Consider the following 17779-nt stretch of genomic DNA (forward strand, 5'->3'; position numbering starts at 1 on the left):
GGGGTGTGGATCACTAGAGCCTAGGAGTTCAAGGCCAGCCTGGGCAACATAGCAAAACCTCACCTCCACAAAAATTAATGAAAATTAAAGATAACTAACACAGCTATTGAAAAAATTAAGGAAAAAAAATGGCTACACACATTTAGTAGTAAAGGTTGGAGAATTTTGTTGTTGTTTCTCTGAAATCTGAGTTTGAGGCAAAGCAAAAGTGTTGTTACTTGGATGACAGCGCAAAGGAACCTATATCTAATGTAATTTACAGAAGCGTTTGTCAAAGGTGAGTTATCTTCCATGTAGAAATCATAAGCTAGTAATTCAAGACCCCATTACTACAATTTGTACTTAACTACTGCACTACTTAAAGATTTTATTGGATAGCTTGGACAAAGGCGAGAGCTTTAGGGAGGAGCAATTCTAGGTAATAATGACACAGTGACATTTGGGCTACAATACGGGTAGTGAAACGGCCTCTCCAGAGACAGTACCCCGGAGCACTTTCCTTTTCCTCGGAAGCCCGCGCCATTCCCTCCATTCCATGAGCCTCCGCCCTGAAGTGGCTGCCCTCTGCGCAGAGGGACAGCTCCCCGGCTGGCACCGAGACCTTGGCACTGGCCCTGCCAACCCTGCGGGGACACGGGGCCCCTGGCGGGCAGCCGCCCGAGGCTCACATGTTGTCCTTGTCAAACTCGCACATGAAGTACATGGTGGCGTGGCAGGCCACGTCGTTCCAGCCGCCCGAGGCCACCATCTCCACGCAGTCCTCCTCATCGTAGGCGTTGTTGGGCTCGCCGCTGCGCCACTTGTTGAAGGTCTGCATGGGGGAGCGGTCGGAGTACACGAAGGCGCCCTCCCGCTCCAGGTCGTTGATGCCGATGAAGACGCGGGCCAGGCCGGCCTGCGCCAGGTATGCGGCCATCAGGCCGTTGGCAGCCTCATCCTTGGGCATGCCCAGTGTGCCTCCGCGGCCCTGGCAGGACAGCTGGGCATCCGCGTAGCGCTTCTCCTCCTTCACCAGCAGGTAGATCTTGCTCTCCGTCTCCCGTACACCTGCGACAGCTGTGGGGAGGGCAGGGCTGAAAAGCCAGCACTTGCATCTCTGCGACAGACTTAAGGCACAGCCATGCGCAGCAGGGGCCGGCAGGGCAGGCGTGGGCACAGCAGGGCCTTCACCAGGGGGCTTTGGACAGGCTGGGAGGTGGGAGGGAGGGCGGGCGGGTGGCGCCGGGAGCCACGTACCATTCTTGATGAACTTGAGCTCGCTGGTCAGCTGGGAGACCTGGTCGTCCATCTCCCCAATGGCCTTGCGCAGCTGGCCGCACTCACACGGGAGGCCTACGGGGGGCAGGCCCGCGAGTTACAAAGGCTGGACGAGGGCTCTGGCTCAGAAGAGAGGCGAGGACCCCTCCCCAGAAGGACGCATTCTACTCAATAAACACGCCACACGCCACAACGACCATCTCCCACCTCATCCCAAAGGCAGGGGGAGCAGTGGAACCTCAACAGGAGTGGAGGGAGGGCACACGCGTGTATTTGAAACCTTGCCAGCTACAGGGGAGGAGAAGTGGAAATGCAGGCTGGTGAAGCAGCCCAGGGCAAGTCGGACGCGGGGAAGCGGGCCTGGCTGAGGGCGTGCAGTGAGAAAAGCTAGATCCCCTGAGGAAGACGGCGGGGACGGCCAGCAGGCCTCCATGGCTTGGGGCACCGCAGGGCTGAGGGGAGCTGAGGGGGCAGCTCTCAGAGCTATAGAGGCAGCCTCGGGGCCATACCTGGCTGAGAACAGGAGGCGGAATCTGCCAACACAGAGGTGCCTGTGACACATCAGCTGGGAAGTGGGCACAGAGCTGGGCATTGTGGACACACACAGGGGCTGAGGGACAGCTCAGGGAGGGGGTTCAGGGCAGCATCACTGGGAGCACCTGCCAGCTGTGGGTGAGCCTGGGAGGAAGCGAGGAGGGCAGGCCATGCCCACTGCACAGGTGTTACTGAGTCTGGTGGGAGGACGGCCGGAGCGGCCCTGGGACCCACCACCTAGGGGCCAGGGGCTGTCCCAGCTGGACGATGGGGCAGGAGTGTGGAGGGCAAGGCAGAGCCCCAGAGTCTAGAACTCAGGTGAGCTACAAACAAGCAGCCACTGGAGAGGGGCTCTGGGGCTTTGCAGCCATTCTGCTTTAAGACAGGAACTGCTTGCATGTATTGAAATGGTGGTAAGAGGGAGCTGATGGGGAGGGAGAAATGAAGCTGGTGTCTGCCCTTCCTTACACACAAGAGGGAGCAGCACAGGTGTCCTGATGAGGGAGATGCAGCCCCGGCGGGAAGCCACCTCCCGCACTGAAATAACGGGGAGCTCCTCGCAGCCTTTCCAGGCAGCAGGTCTCATTCTCTGTGAGCTCATTCTGTTCCCACATGCCTGGGACCACATGTGACTGCTAGCCCTGTACCACATCTGAGGCCACTGAGAGCCACGGGCCATGGAGAGTCTGAGATCTGGGCCCAGGCAGATAGTCTGGGCTCCAAAATCGAGTTTCTGTGCCCCTCTGGCTAGGTGGGAAGTCCCTCTGAGGCTCGCAGGTGGCACAGTGCCCAGCATACACAGCTGTCCTAAGCCCTCTCTGGCTGACCCATCAGCTGAGTTACCCTCCATCCTCCCAGCTCTGCCAGCCAGTCTCCAGGCTATGAGCCTGTTCCTAGTCCCCAGGCAGACCCCAGCCTTCCTCCTGTGAAGGGTGACACCTGGTCATCACCTCCATGGTGCTGGGGCTCCCCGTGGCCCGGCTGCCTCGGCCTTTCCCCAGGATCGGGGCCTGGGCCTGCCCAGCACTCGCTATCCACCCCATAGCTGTGGCATGCAGGCCGGCTTTGCACCTTTTCCCAGTTTCCCATGTGGAGTCTCAGCCCCCACTGCAGTCTGGCACATTCTATAGAAGTTTAATCTCATCTTCCTGGACATCAGCAATCACTTACAGCCCAAACCACCTCCCTTGCACCCATACCTGAGACCCCTCACTCACAACTGCACATTTGAAACTCCATCTTTCGAGCCAGGTGAGGTGGCTCATGCCTGTAATCCCAGTACTTTGGGAGGCCGAGGCAGGCGGATCACAAGGTCAGGAGCTTAAGACCAGCCTGACCAACATAGTGAAACCCCATCTCTACAAAAAATAGAAAAATTAGTCGGGCATGGTTGTGCATACCTGTAGTCCCAGCTACTTGGGAGGCTGAGACAGGAGAATCGCTTGAGCCTGGGAGGCGGAGGTTGTGGTGAGCCAAGATGGCACCACTGCACTCCAGCCTGGGCAACAGAGCGAGACTCCGCCTTAAAAAAAAAGAAACTCGATCTTTCTTGGGTTTGCTTTGGTTTTGGGGTTTTTTAATGGAAGTTTTATCTGAGGCACATTTTCTAAAATCTATTTTATCATCAAGCTCACTGCATTTGAGGTGATAGAGGCTTTCTGAGGAGATGCTGCCGGGAAGTGGATGGATTCCTCTCCTCTTTTAACCTCCACGCCCTCTGACCAAGGCAGGCCTGACGGCAGCAGCTCAGCCCCAGATGTCCCCTCTCCTGGCCCTGCCCTCACCTGCCTCAGCATCCTGTCTCCCAGAGGCTTTGTCAGGCGTCTCAGGTTGGCTGAGGGCCTGGAGGTACCCTGATCTGGTCACTCGGTGACGTGGATCCCAGCACACTCGTACTGGACCAAGTCACACGGGCAGGGACACCCCATGTCTGTGGTGCTGGAGGACCTTGTGAAACAGACTTTCATTCCAAAATCTAGCCCCTCTCTTTTCTCTCTGGTTTCCAAGGGTCGGATCCTTCTCAGGGAGGGAGCACCTTCTGCAAAGTGCTGCAAAGCGAGTGACATCACAGAGTCACAGCGTGTCCGGGGGAGAAAGGCTGACTCCAGCGAGCAGATGCCTGTGAAGGACATTCTCCTCCACCCCGCTGAACACACTGGACGCACCAAATTCTCTTCCTGGGTCCTGCTGTACAGCTTCTTGGTTGAGCGAGGAGGGGGAGGTTGGAGTCTCACTGAAAGGATATTCTAGTTACTGAAACACTGTATCTTCCATCCAAATCTAGTGTCTCTTAAGTATCTTCTGTGGTCAAGAAAAAAGGACTGGAGAGCACAGAGCCATCAGGATGTTATTCCAGGAATTCAGCTGGAAAGCAATGAGGCCTGAAAGAGGGAGGGGGTGGGAGTGAGAGGGGCCAGTCTGTGGGAGCAGCAGCAACTGCAGCCCAGAGGCGCTGAGGCAGAAGGAAGATTAGAGGACGCATGCCTGACATGGCCAAGGGGGATGAGTGAGCAGCCTGGGAGTTGTGAGGGGGTGGGTGCGCAGCGTGGGGTGTGAGGGGGTGGGTGCGCAGTGTGGGCATGGGGGGGACGTGCAGTGTGGGGTGTGAGGGGGTGGGCGTGCAGTGTGGGGTGTGCATGGGGCATAAGTGTTCAGTGTGGGTGATCCAGGGCATGAGGGGGCAAGATGGGGAGCATGAGCCCCCAGTGGAGATGCCCACCAGACACGGGTCCTTGGGGCTTGCCCTCATGAGGGCCACTGTGTAGGGGCCTGAGGGTGAGGGCTGTGCCAGGGCTGAAGGAGGTCACCATTCTGGGGAGGGAGCAGAAGGGCTATAGAAGGAGCTTTGGGAGAAAAAGAGCAGAGTGGGGGGCGTGAAGGTGGGCAGAGGGCAGGGCACGCTGCGTCCTGGTGACTCAGCAGCAGGAAGCAGGTGCCCCACAGGGAAGCCACGCCCACCTGGGCTGGACCCAAGCTCCCTGGGCTGGACCCGATCTCCCTGGGACTACCTGGGCTGGACCCCAGCTTCTGGGACCTACAAAGGGAGCCATGTCAGTGGAGCACCATTGGGGGGGTTGGCTGCAGGGACGTCTGAAATCAGGGTAAGAGCCACAGAGTTCAGATGTGCCTTCTGAGAAGTCTGGTGGTAGAAGGAGGAGACCCCTAGTGCCCACAGAGGTAAAGAGGTGGAGAATGCTCACCCTAGGACCGGTGTCACTGAGCCCCGCTACGCACACAGATAGAATAACACCCTGGACAGGCAGACGGCGCTCCTGAGAGGTCGTCACACATTCAGGTAGAAGGAAATCAAACACGGAAGCATCTGAGACTATCACTGGCACGGGGACCACACGCCCGGCACCTGCGCTCTGTTCCACAGCCCACTGCACTTCTATTTAACGACTCACATTGTTTTCAAAACTGCAAGTTTTAATACGTTCTATTAAAAATCCTTGAAACCTTTAGGCCATACCTGGTTCCCCATCAGGACCAGGGGGTCCTATGTCACCAGAATCTCCTTTCTCACCTGAAAACGAAAAACAAGGTCCAAGTCACTACGAAGAGGCAGATGTGATCTATGCGTTAAAGACATCAAGACTGAAAATGAGATTTCTCTAGTGGACTTCTCCCAGGCCCTCTTGTAGCTGTGACATGCTGGAGCTCCATTCTGCAGGTAATTCCTGCTTCCGGCGCTTTTTATGTGATATGAAGCATATACGTGTCGTGGGGTGAGGGGGATTATCAGGTGATCATTCTTTAAGTCAGTTCTGGAAAATCCAGGATATCTGACAGAACACTCTGCAGACACCGTCTCATGAATCCCTGGAGACATGAACGAGCAGCCACTCCTGCCAACAGCACCGTCCCTCCCCCGCCCCCACGTCTCTCACAACAGCAGGAAAATCCAGATCGAGCATGAAATGGGAGCGCAGGGCTGGCCTTAGAGCTCACCTAATCCAAGAGTCTTTCCTGCCCTGGCTCATAGCAGCCTGATGTCCTGGTGGGCCCAGACACAGACCCCCTCCTGGCCTGGACCCAACCTCCTATTAGATGGGACAAGCCACCTTACCACCCTGCCCCTCAACTTACAAAACAAGGGGGTTGAACAAAATGATGGCAACAGGGCTTTCCAGCGGCTTTAAAGTTAAATCAAATGACTTAATAGAAGCAAGTCCTGGCCGGGCCTAGTGGCTCACGCCCGTAATCCCAGCACTTTGGGAGGCCGAGGCGAGTGGATCACGAAGTCAGGAGATCGAGACCATCCTGGCTAACACAGTGAAACCCCATCTCTACTAAAAATACAAAAAATTAGCTGGATGTGATGGCACGCGCCTGTAATCCCAGCTACTCAGGAGGCTGAGGCAGGAGAATTGCTTGAACCCAGGAGGTGGAGGTTGCAGTGAGCCAAGATCGCGCCTCTGCACTCCAGCCTGGGCGACAGAGCAAGACTCTGTCTTGCAAAAAAAAAAAAGAAAGAAAGAAACAAGCCCTGAGGCATTTGCTTTATTCTCACGGAGAGGGCCTAAAGCCTCTGCAAAGGGACATGTGTGGGTCCAGACTCCATTCGCAGAAGGAGGGAAGGAGTTCAGCCTCCCCCCACCTGATTCCTTTGTGTTCTTTTATCAGCATCAGGAGCTTGGAAATGAAAGCACAGCTTGACCAGAACCCAGGATGACAATCTCAGCAAAGCTAAACAAGGCTGGCCTGGACCAGCTGCCCCTTAGGAGACGCTGGAATCTGCCCAGAGCACACACCGTATGGAAAAAGTATACACATCCCTATGTGTGTGTCAGTATGCAATGTGGCGTTATTCACAAGAGGCAACAGGTGGAAAGAGCCCATGTGTCCATCAACAGGTGAATGGATAACAAATGTGGTCCATCCATACAGTGGAACATTATTCCTTAAAAAGGCAGGGAATTCTGACCACACTGCCCCATAGGTGAACCCTGAAAACATGACACTAACTGAAATCAGCTGGACACAAAAGGACAAACGTTGTTAGAATTGCACAGATGTGAAATACCTAGAATGGGTCAATTCAGAGACAGAAAGCAGACTGGAGGTGACCGGGGTCGGGGAGGAAGAACGGAGAGCCACGGAGTTTCTCTCTGGAGAGACAGAAGGGTTTTGGAAATAGTGGTGATGGCTGTAAAACACTGCGAATGTACTCGGTGCCCCTGATTGTACACTTAAAATACTTAAAATGGCAGGTTTGGGGCCATACCTCTCTTACCATAACGCCAGGTGGGTTTGCGAAGCACGCCTCCCTTGGACCCCATGGTTCTCTGCGTGCTCTTCCCTGGATTGGCCGTGGCAAGGAAGGTCCCTTCCAGGAGGAGACCCGCGGCTGAGCTGGGCCCCTCCCCATCACTCTCCTGGCCACAGACCCCTTTCTGCCAGGTACAGGCTGGGCTAGGGGGAGGTCTGTGACCATGGATCCAAGCAAACCACCAGAACCCCTCACAGCTCAAGCCCCAACCATGGCCTCTGGGTACCTGGGTCATCCTGCTCTGAGATAGATGGATGAGGTAGAAGAACCTGGTCCTGGAATTGGACAGACCACAGCAGACTCCCCACTGCCAGTGCTCAGGGCAGCTCAGCCACATTGCCACAATGCACAGGACCCCTCGGAGACTCATGAGTGTGCACTGCAGAGCTCAGGGACGGCCAGCTCCGTGCCTTCCCACCGGCTCTGTCCCCCGAAGCCCAGCATGAGCCTGGAACAAGCCAAGCGCTCCAAAGACGTCCACTGACCAGATGGCCCCGGGGGCATAGGAGCAGCCTTCTGAGCAACCCCTGGGCTGCTCTGGCCTCAGTCTTTCATCAGGGAGGCACAGCTGACCTGCCCGCCTCACCAAGGCTGTGCAGCAAATGCAGCAGCGGAGACAGTGCGATTAGAACCCGCAGGTGTGGCCCGAGCCTGGGTGGGCACCGTAGTTGCTGCTCACACCCGCTGCTGCCATCCCAGCCCTGTTCTCACCAAACATCGTCCCATCGCCTTGAAACACCCGAGAGACCCGAGCTGGCGGGGAGCAGACGCCACATCTCCCAAGCAGGGTCTGTCCGCTCCTTACGTGAGGCGCAAAGCGTGTTACCAAGCCTGTTAAGGACTTTGTGGCTGCACAGCCAGAGTTTTGCCCACACGCGAGAGCTGTAGCCCCTCCATCCTGGGGCACTGTGAAAATCCCGCAGAATGGGGGGCACTTCACCCCACCCTGCAGGCACAGAGCCAGCAACTAGCTCCAAGCACCCCAAAAATGTAAGCACTGCCGCAGGTTTCTTATCTACCGTGCCCAGAAAATAAATAAGCACACCAGACAAGACGGTTCAGGCTAGGGTTATTCTCAGGGTATCCAGACCCTGAGCCTGGGGCTGGGGAAAATGAGGCAAGAATCGCATCACAAATACCTTTAGAGCCAATGGGACCGATTTTTCCATGGCGACCCACATTGCCTTTCTGTCCTTTGTCCCCCATGTCTCCTGTAGAAAACAATAAGAACAAAGTTGGTTGATGCCCAGGTGACCCTATGGCTCCTCCATCACACACATGCCCGGGTGACCCAGTGGCCCTCCTCCCTAACATCACAGACACATAGAAGAGACCAAGACACACAGCTCTGCATCTCTTCAGGGTCACGTATGTGACTGTCACAGGGAGGCCGCCTGTTGATGCAGCTCCCGGAGGACAAAGTGCTCCCCTTAGAAGTCACACACACTATAGAATGGAGGGGCCAAACGGGGCATCCCTGAGTTCCAGACTCAACCACGGCCCATCCCCTCCATGCCTGTGTGAGGGGAGAGCTTGCCTTTCCTCCATCCCAGCAAGGCAGTGCCTCCCAGCTCTTCCTCCTGCACCCCCACACCACGCACCCACACTCTGCAGGCACGGACATAACCGGCACTGTCCGGAACATGGTGTCGCGGGGGGTGGCAAAGCCCCGGCTCCTCTCTGGTGTGTGAACTTGAGCCAGGGAGGAGGGTCCCAGGAGCACTTCACCAGATGCCTCCCGACTTGACATGCTCTAGAGCAGGATGCCCAATCCCCGCGTCCTGCTGGCCCCTGTGCCTGGCCTGGGTGTGTGCAGCAGTGGTGTGGGGTGGTGTGTGTCCCCCGCCCTTCTCCTCTCATTCATAGCAAAAGGGATACCATGATCCCAGGACTGTCTCTGTCATCACTGGACCAAGCCTAAGAGTGCCACCGTCACCCAGTCTCTAGAACAAGTTAGGTGAGAGGGACGAGTTTCTCAGCGCTCCCCTCATGGAGTGTTAAGCCCTCAGCACCTGCTCCTACCTGTGCTGGTGATTACCACTGACCACCAGCCCAACTATCAAACAGCAAACAAGTACATAGGGGAAAACCAGGAAAAGAAACAGGCAATCCGATTTAACTCAGTCAATTTTTTTTTCATGGACATGTTTACACATTGTTAGGATTTCATGATCCTGTAACCCACAGTTACAGGAACTAAATGAAATTCACTGTGGGCCGTTCTGCAAGATGGGGGTGGTGGGAAGGGCTTCCTATTGCACGCAGATAACACTCTGTCCCACCGTGATGCCGCCTGCCTTCTTAGAACCAAGGACTTCCCTGCCAGGAACTCCTAGTCTGTTTTATGAAGCAGGTGTAACATTCCCTCAATTCAGAATAAATAGAAACCAGAGAATGGAATACCGACTCCAGTGAGCTTTGCTAAAATGAAACCACCTACCCACAAAAACTGGCTTACATTGCATAAAAACACAGCCTTGGTCCACAAAGCACATTCACATGCATTCTCTTATGTGCTACGAAAATGACAAGGCCTGGCATGGCAGAGCCAGGACCAGAGCCACGCTCTGCTGCTCTGAGGCCCAGGCTGCTCTCCTGATGCTGGCAGCTGGGGGCCACATCCAGCCTGAGGGACGATGGCGGGATGAGAGAGGCAGGGGACGATCCTAACGGCGCCCAGGCTGGGCCCAGCCAGGACGCAGGCAACTATGCTTCGCGCACCGGGCACTGTGTGCCGCCCGCCGTGCAGGGTGCCGGCTACCAGAGCCAGAGCTCGGGGCCTGCTGGTGAATCGGGGAAGCCGTCCAGCAACTGCAGCGCATGCAAGAGGAAGGGAATAGAAAAGGGGCATGGGACGCAGCCTCCTCGTCCGTCCTCAGAGCCTAGGAAAGCACGGTAGAGGGAGTGGTGCGGGCTCCATGCTGTGGGTTGAGGAGGGTTGGAGAGGGCAGCGAGATCAGACTTGTGTCCGGCAACGCCAGCAGGAGGGACTGCGAGGCGCAAAAGGGGGCCGAGGGCAGAGGCTGGGGTGAAGGGGTCGGGCAAGTGGGTCTGGGAGGGTGGGAAGAGCTGCCCAGATTGAGAGACACCCAGAAGGCAGCGTTAGCAGAGGCTTGTGCCTGATGGGACCTGTTGGTGAGGTGCACATGGCAGCACTGGGTACATGCCCTCCCCGAGGCGGGGCAGGGAGAGGCAGCTTTGGAGAGACACAGAGGCGGAGGCCACGGGGCACACGGGGAGACAGGGACAGGCAGGGGAGATGGTGGGCACCAGAGAGAAGCTTCCAGTGGGAGGCAGGGGCCGGGGCAGCCCTCAGGAGCCCCAGGTGAGGAAGAGGAGCTCAGGGAGGGACCCAAGGACAGCAGAGCAGGCAGGGACACAGCAAGGCAATGAGAGGCACTGATGCTGGGGGGCACCCAGTGAGGGCAGGGCCCAAGATCCAGGAAGGCCCAGGACTGGGTGGACAGCCAGGAGGTCTCACGGAGGGAGGAGCAGAGCCCCACACCAGAGGGAGTGCTCAGTGTGTCACCCTCATCCTCGTCCTCAGGGCGCAAGCCCTGCCCTGCTCTAAATCCCTCTCCGCAGCAGCCTGCATGCCCAGCGCCTGCCGGAGCCACCTGGCCTGCTCTTCCTACAGCAGGTGCCAGGCACCCGTGCCTGCTGTTGGGTCATGACTATTCCAACCTGGAGATTTCATAACAGCAAGATGCCAGAGCAGGGAGAGAGAAGGGCGACCGGGACAAACAGTTTTGATCAACCAGTCACGCTATACATGCGCAAAGCTCGCTGCAGCTCTACCCTGGAGTGTGACCGAGGGCACCGCGTCGCTGCGGAAGGAGGCACGCTGCGGGCAGCTCTCAGGGCGCGGGCACCGGGGAAGTTGCCACTCTGCTGGGTCCACCCAGCAAGCCTGGTTTTGATCCACAGAAATTCAAAGCTAGCTGAATTCACCCTCTCCAAGAGTCCCCCAAACATTTAAAAACTTATCTATCTGAAATCTTCCCTTCACCCAGCTAGAAATCCTCAGTCCCTGCCCCAGCCTGCCTGCCTTTCCCCAGGACATACCCTGGTGTGTCTTGGTTCCCTGGAAGGATGGACACAGCCACTCACTCTGAGCACCCAGGCACGGCCTGAACATGTCACTCCCTGCAGTGGACGGAACTGTGCCCCCCACCAAATTCCTCTGTTGAAGCCATGACCCCAGGATGACGGTATCTGGAGACAAGGCCTTTGGGAGACAGGGCGAGATGGGTTTGTGAGGGCAGGGTGCTCCCTCCCCACCGAGGTCTGAAGCTGCGAGCTGAGTCCCCCGCCGCCACCCTGCTTCTGCTCAGCCTCCCACAGTGGGCCCCACAGAAAAGCTCGTGTTCCCTGAAACATACACCTGCTGTTTTGCGTGGCCCCAGGCCCTGCCTGTGCGCTGCAGGGAACACGCCTCTGTCCAAAGACAAACTCTCCTGTCCCCAGCTCTCCACTGCTCTGCTCCTGAGGTTCTGTGCTGACCACTAGGAGGGTCAGGACAGCGTCATATTTATGCTTCTTCGCGCTGCTCTCCCGTCAGTCAGCTGTGGTCCCCTGTACCCTCTAGAGTGGGTTCAGGCCACCAGATCAGGCTGGACACACTCACAGCACCCTCCCCATCAGCAAGCAGCCGGGGGGGCTTCCATATTTGCGCCTGGTTTCTGGGAACCCCTATGTCAGGAACTGGCTGCCATATTCTCCAGGGGCAGGAGCTGAGCTCTACTCGCTGGAGGCAGGTGCCGAGTGTCAGCGACGACCTTGGATTTGCATTAACATCTGGCTGTGCGATTTAGAGATGGCTAAAGGCCAGATGCTCTCAACTCAATCTCAGGTTTTAACTTGTCTAAACAGCAGGACGCGTGCCTCCTCCAGTAGACGGACTGAACCGCTAATGAGTCTTTCTCCAAGGTGAGAGGAGCGTACCTCTCCAAGTGCATCTGCGCCCCAGGGCCTTCTCCTCTGCCATCCCCTGGGCCTCACCATCCCAACCACCTGTCAGCCTAGGGGCCTGACCTTGTCCCCCAGGGAGGAGCTCTCTGGGTGGGAAGACAGGGGAACGGGGGTCTTCGGGTCACTTCTCTCTCCCTGCCAGTGTCCTTGACCAGCTCCACATCTCACCTCTCAGGGGTCTCAGGGAGAAATCGCTCCCAGGTCGGGAGGAAGCCCCTTGCGCCGTCCCCATCTTTTCCAGGTGGAAGCTTTTTAGCAAACAGTTGACTCTTCATTCAGGTGAGGGGTCACATCCGCCTCTGCCACGACGCTCCTCGGCCCCTGTGGTGTTTGGGCTTTTTCATGGGAAGGTGACTCTGACGCTGCCCCTCTCCAAGTGGGGACTCGGTGAGGGTCCCAGGATTCTGCTCATGTTTCCATCTTTCAGAAATAAATTTGAATACTCCCAGGCAGACTGTGTGCCAGGAAAGCACCTCCACACATGCGCGCTGAGTTCAGCTTTGCAACATTCCTATCACCGCCATCTGTTAGGGCTGAATTACATCCTCCTAAATCCCGAAGCTGGAGCCCTAACCCCAATGTGACCCAATGGAAGCAGGGTCTTCAAAGAGGTCGCACAGGTGGGCCCTGGTCCAACAGGACTGTGACTTTCCATGAAGAGAAGGAGATGCCAGGATTGTGCGCCACAGAGCAAAGTCCACGTGAGACAGAGCAGGACGACGCTCCGCCAGCACCCAGACCCCTGACTTCCAGCCTGCAACCTCCACCGCCGGGGGGAAGGGGGAAACCACCTCTGTCCTTTACGCTGCCTGCCGTGTGGTATCTGTTTTAACTGCTAGAAACAGATGCAGACTGAGACACTGCCCTCTGCTCCAGAAGATAAGTGAGCAAGGGCAGTAACTCTGAACTGAGAGTAAAGTGACCAGCGCAAGTCACACCGTGAGCCAGGAAGGAACACAGCGCCCCGTGACTCAGAGCACAGCCTCTGCCATCAGACAGGCCTGGCCCGAATCCCAGTGCTCCACTGTGAAACCTTCCATAAGTTACCACCCTCTGTAAGCCTCAGTTTCCTTGTCTGTCAAGTGGCACCTCAGGGCATTCAGTGCCTCGGGAACAGCAGCGCACACTGATGGCATGGATGTCACTCAGGCCGAGGCCTCCTGGCTCCATGTCCAGGGCTACAAATCTGGCACCTCCACTGTGGGCAGGCCCCAGCCTGCAGGGCTTCCACCCCCCATGCAGCCAAAGCTGCCCTCCATGGGCCAGGAACTGCAGGGAGCCTGTCTTGCTAAGAGCTGGGGCTGGACGCCTGGCGAGGGTTTGTGGTGCTGTGGGAGGACAAGCAGTGCCCCACTCCCAAGCCCGGGGGGAGGAGACAGAGGCCGAGAGACCAGGCTGTGCAAGACAGCAGCCAGTGGCCCCTCCCAGCAGGGCCCCTCCCAGCAGAGCCCCCTCCCAGCAGAGCCCCCTCCCAGCAGGGCCCCTCCCAGCAGGGCCCCCTCCCAGCAGGGCCCCTCCCAGCAGGGCCCCCTCCCAGCAGAGCCCCTCTGAGCCTGCTGGCCTGTGTCAGCCGTGACCAAGGGCACTGGGCTGGTGGGCAGTTGGGGCGGCTATAGGTGGCCCAAAACCTCCTGTCCCTTTTTATTCCTTTCTGCCCTAAACCCATGGCTTGGACCACCAGGGTCCCCTCAGCCTTGCAGGGAGGCTTTTGGAGGAAGAGCCAGGCACTGGGCGCAGCAAGGCCTGGGCGGGCCAAACGCTCCCTCAGCCGGATGAGCCAGCGCTAACTTTCTCCAAACACGCTGGCAGCGGGCAGAGGTTACTGTTCTCTGGCCATCCAGAAAGGGAACAAGCAAAATGCCTTGAGCATCCAAAAATCCTGTTGCTGTGACCTTTGCTCTTGACCAGTCTGCTTTGCTTTACTGTTAAAATTTTTTGAAGAATGTCTCAGGAACATTTTTTAAATGTTTTTCTTAACTTTTTTTTTGAGACGGAGTCTTGCTCTGTTGCTCAGGCTGGAGTGCAACAGTGCAGTCTTGGCTCACTGCAGCCGCTGCCTCCCGGGTTCAAGTGACTCCCTCCTTCAGCCTCCCGAGTAACTGGGACTACAGGTGTGCGCCATCACATCCAGCTAATTTTTGTATTTTTAGTAGGGACCGCGGTGTTTCGTTTCACCATGTTGGCCAGGCTGGCCTCGAACTCCTGACCTCAGGTGATCCACTCACCTAGGCCTCCCAAAGTGCTGGGATCACAGGCATGTATTGTATTGCATTTCTTCAAAGCATGGTAACAGAAGATGAACTGGCCTCACCTGTACAATCCTAGTGACAAGACAATCAAAGCAGTGGCTACCAAGAGGCGGAAGTGGTCCCGCAAAACAAAGCAGCCTGGCCGAGAGCAAAGGGCGCAGCAACGGGCTTTTCAGGTGCTCAAGGCGTTCTACTCGTTCTCTTTCTAGAGGGCCAGAGAACAGTAACCTCTGCCTGCTGCCAGCGTGTTTGGAGGAAGTCAGCCAAAGCTTCAGTAGAAAATGCCCAGGAACGCCTCGGCAGGGCCCTTCCCCACAGCAACACTCCTGCTCATTCTCCTAGACAAGCAGCACAGGTGTGCAAGAGTTTCCATGGGAAATCGTTAAGACACCTCGCTGTCCCAATTTGGCTCGTTCTGATCTCTTTTTGTTTCCTAATCCTTAAAAAATCTGTAAAGGGTACTATTTTTCTTCAGCAAACAATGTAAAAAAGACTACATTGACATGAGTGTATTCCCAGGACCCTCAGTTCTTCAGGGATGGGCTAAATGGCTGGTATGATTACTTACAAAAGTGTCTTGAACTTGATGGTGCTTATATTGAGAAACAAAGTTTATATATTTATTTTTATTTTTTAATTCCATTTTTCCACAAATTTTTTGAAGTCCCCTCACACATTATATACAGACATACACACAAATACTATACATACATACATGCATGTACACATACACATACTACTGATATGCAGACACATACATATGCACACATACACATGTGCATGCACACTACACACACATGCACATGCAGCCATATGCACATACAGAGACATGCATAGTCACCACATACATACATGTGCACAAACATATACATATTAACACAGAGATATGCAGTATGCAAACACATAACACATGCACACATAAATACACACATGCATACACACATATATGCATTATACATGCATGCACACACATTCATACAAACGTGCATGTAGAAATATAACCACACATAGCATGTATGTGCACATGGCATATATGTACATATAAACATACCCATACACACATACAACTAAAATTTACAAACCTTCATACATACATGAATACAAACACACACATATACGTACATATGGAAAAGCGCTTGGAATTCCACTTCCTCAGCAATGTTTAACAGCTGGGCTTTCTCTGGACCCGTGGCCTGGCTTTGTTATCTCAAAACAAGGCATCCAGCAGCACATATATAGACAAAGGCATCCATTCATACTATAGGAACACGCATACACATGCACACTATTCACACACATGCCATATGCACATACACACAATTGCACATATGTATGTACACAGCGTTACATATACATATGCACACATGCATGCACATATATACAATGTGTGTGTCCATACATATGAGCAGACATGCACAAACATATGCTGTGTGCGTGTATGCATGCACATGCTATACACACGTGTGCATGAGCATACTTTTATCCTCACAGAACTGGAGCTTACACAGCTAGTTTCAACCTCGTTTAACTGAGAACCCCGAGAGCACCCGGGAGACCTTCACCAGCACTACACCCCAACATCCACACAGCAGCCACACACACTGGGACCTATTGGTGTGAGCTGCTGTTTCTGACAGAAATATTCTATTTTAGGGTGTTTGGGGGAAGAAGAAAAGCTGAGAACTGTTAAAATCCACTGAGATTATCAACACACTCTCTGCTTCATACCACAGCCCTCTCTGTGGTCGACTTGCTTCAACTTGAAGACATTTCTTGGAAACTAACCCTTGGGCAGAACAGCAGTGTGGTCACAGACCCAGAGGTTCTCCCAGGAGAGCAGACTGGAACAAGAGCTCTAACGCCTTTTTCCTTCTCCCAAGGCCTCATGCACCTCCAGACAATAGAAAGCTCTTTGCAAGAAGCAAGCAATGTCCCCTCCCGCTGGCTGCATGTGGCAACAGGAATGCACCCGCTGCCCCCCCTCATCCTTTCCCTCTCCCACCACAGGAGTTTCTTGGCTGCGGCCCCCGGTGCACGGGGCACTAACGCTGCCCAGCCCACACCTCATCAATGTCATGAGCGGTGCTGTGCCTCCCATCTGTCCTCTGGACACGCATGAGGAGTGAGGACAGCTCAGAGCAGGTGCGGAGTTCTTATTAATTTTAATGAACACGTCACACAGTCTCTGAAGTGGAGAAGGGGCAAAAAGAGGTTTGGAAGTCAGCTTCCTCAGCGATGTTAACAGCTGGGCTTTCCCTGGGCCACGGCCTGGCTTTGTTATGTCAGCACAGGCCATGCAGCAGCACCGCCTCCCAAGCGGAGGTGGTGGGGGTCTCACTTTGGCGACAGGACACCCCCTCAACACCCCCATGCACACCCAGCCACCTGTCCAGGGCAGCCCACCGCAGCCAGGCCCCTATGTGGGCAGAGCATGCACTTTGCGGAAGCAGAGGCATCTCGACCCCCACCAGCAGGGACAGCCCAGGCCTGCAGCAGCAGCACCTGGGTGCTATTAAGACCAGCGCAGGGTCTCAGGCCACCCGCCTGGGCCAGGAGCTGCATTTCAACAAGAGCCCATGGGTACCCGTGAAGCAGAGCCCTGACTCCCTAGGCAAGCAGAGAGCACAGCCCCCACCCAGCACGGCCAAAAGCCTCACCCCACAGACCAGCTCTCTAGAACCCAGCGGGCAGCTCCTTCACCTGGGGAAGGGAGGACGACACAGAAGGGGGGCCCTCAGCCATAAACCGGGATAACCCACAGATTACAGAGGTACTTGAAGATAGAAAACCTCAAGATATTTTTCCATCATGGACAGAGGGCCTTCCGAACGCCGGGTCTTGGGCTAGGACCTGAAGACACAAGGATGAGAGCGCATCTGCAGACCCGGGCTGTGATTTTGATGTCAGGAGTTGAAAACAATGTTTTGGAGTGGCCACAGGCTGGGCAGCAGCAGGGCTAGCATGAGAGCAATGCTGTCACACCCAGGCCCTACTCTTCCCAGGTGTGCTCCTCTTTCTCAGGACCCCCTGCGAGAAGCACTGGGACAGGTGCCCAGACCCACCTCATCATGATGCCCAGCGTCGTCATGTGCAGTGCTGTGCTCAGTGCCGTCATGCCCAGCGTCATCACACCTAGATCCACCCTGTCATCATGCCCCGCACCATCATGCTCAGCGTCATCATGCCCAGAGGTGTTGTGCCCAGATCCACTCCATCACCATGTCCCGTCTTCGTGCCCAGTGTCATCGTGCCCAGAGTCGTGCCCAGCATCATCATGCCCAGATCCACTTTGTCATTGTGCCCCGTCTTCATGCCCAGCCTCATTGTGCCCAATGTCATTGTGCTCAGTGTCATCGTGCCCAGCATCATCGTGCCCAGACACAGCCCATCATCATCGTCCCTAGTGTCATCGTGCCCAGCATCATTGTGCTTAGCATCATCATGCCCACAGGTGTCATGCCCAGAGCCACCCCATCATTGTGCCCAGATTCACTCT

The 17779-nt window shown here is 55.6% G+C and overlaps 1 protein-coding gene across 2 annotated transcripts in view; it reads right to left on the minus strand.

Moving 5' to 3' along the window:
* Positions 1-335: 335 nt before the first annotated feature.
* The window catches only part of COLEC11 (collectin subfamily member 11), a 47585-nt gene continuing 30141 nt past the window's right edge, over positions 336-17779 (minus strand). For both annotated transcript variants that reach the window (XM_032294234.1, XM_032294235.1), the window contains 4 exons: positions 8203-8274; positions 5264-5317; positions 1237-1332; positions 336-1056 (listed from right to left, as the gene is read on the minus strand). In XM_032294234.1, coding sequence (XP_032150125.1) covers positions 665-1056; positions 1237-1332; positions 5264-5317; positions 8203-8274 — 614 coding nt within the window. In that variant the 3' untranslated portion in view covers positions 336-664. The remainder of the gene's footprint in view (positions 1057-1236; positions 1333-5263; positions 5318-8202; positions 8275-17779) is intronic.

This window comes from Sapajus apella, unplaced genomic scaffold (genome assembly GCF_009761245.1).
Source record: "Sapajus apella isolate SASKATOON/1434 unplaced genomic scaffold, GSC_monkey_1.0 scaffold31, whole genome shotgun sequence".
NCBI lineage: Eukaryota > Metazoa > Chordata > Mammalia > Primates > Cebidae > Sapajus > Sapajus apella.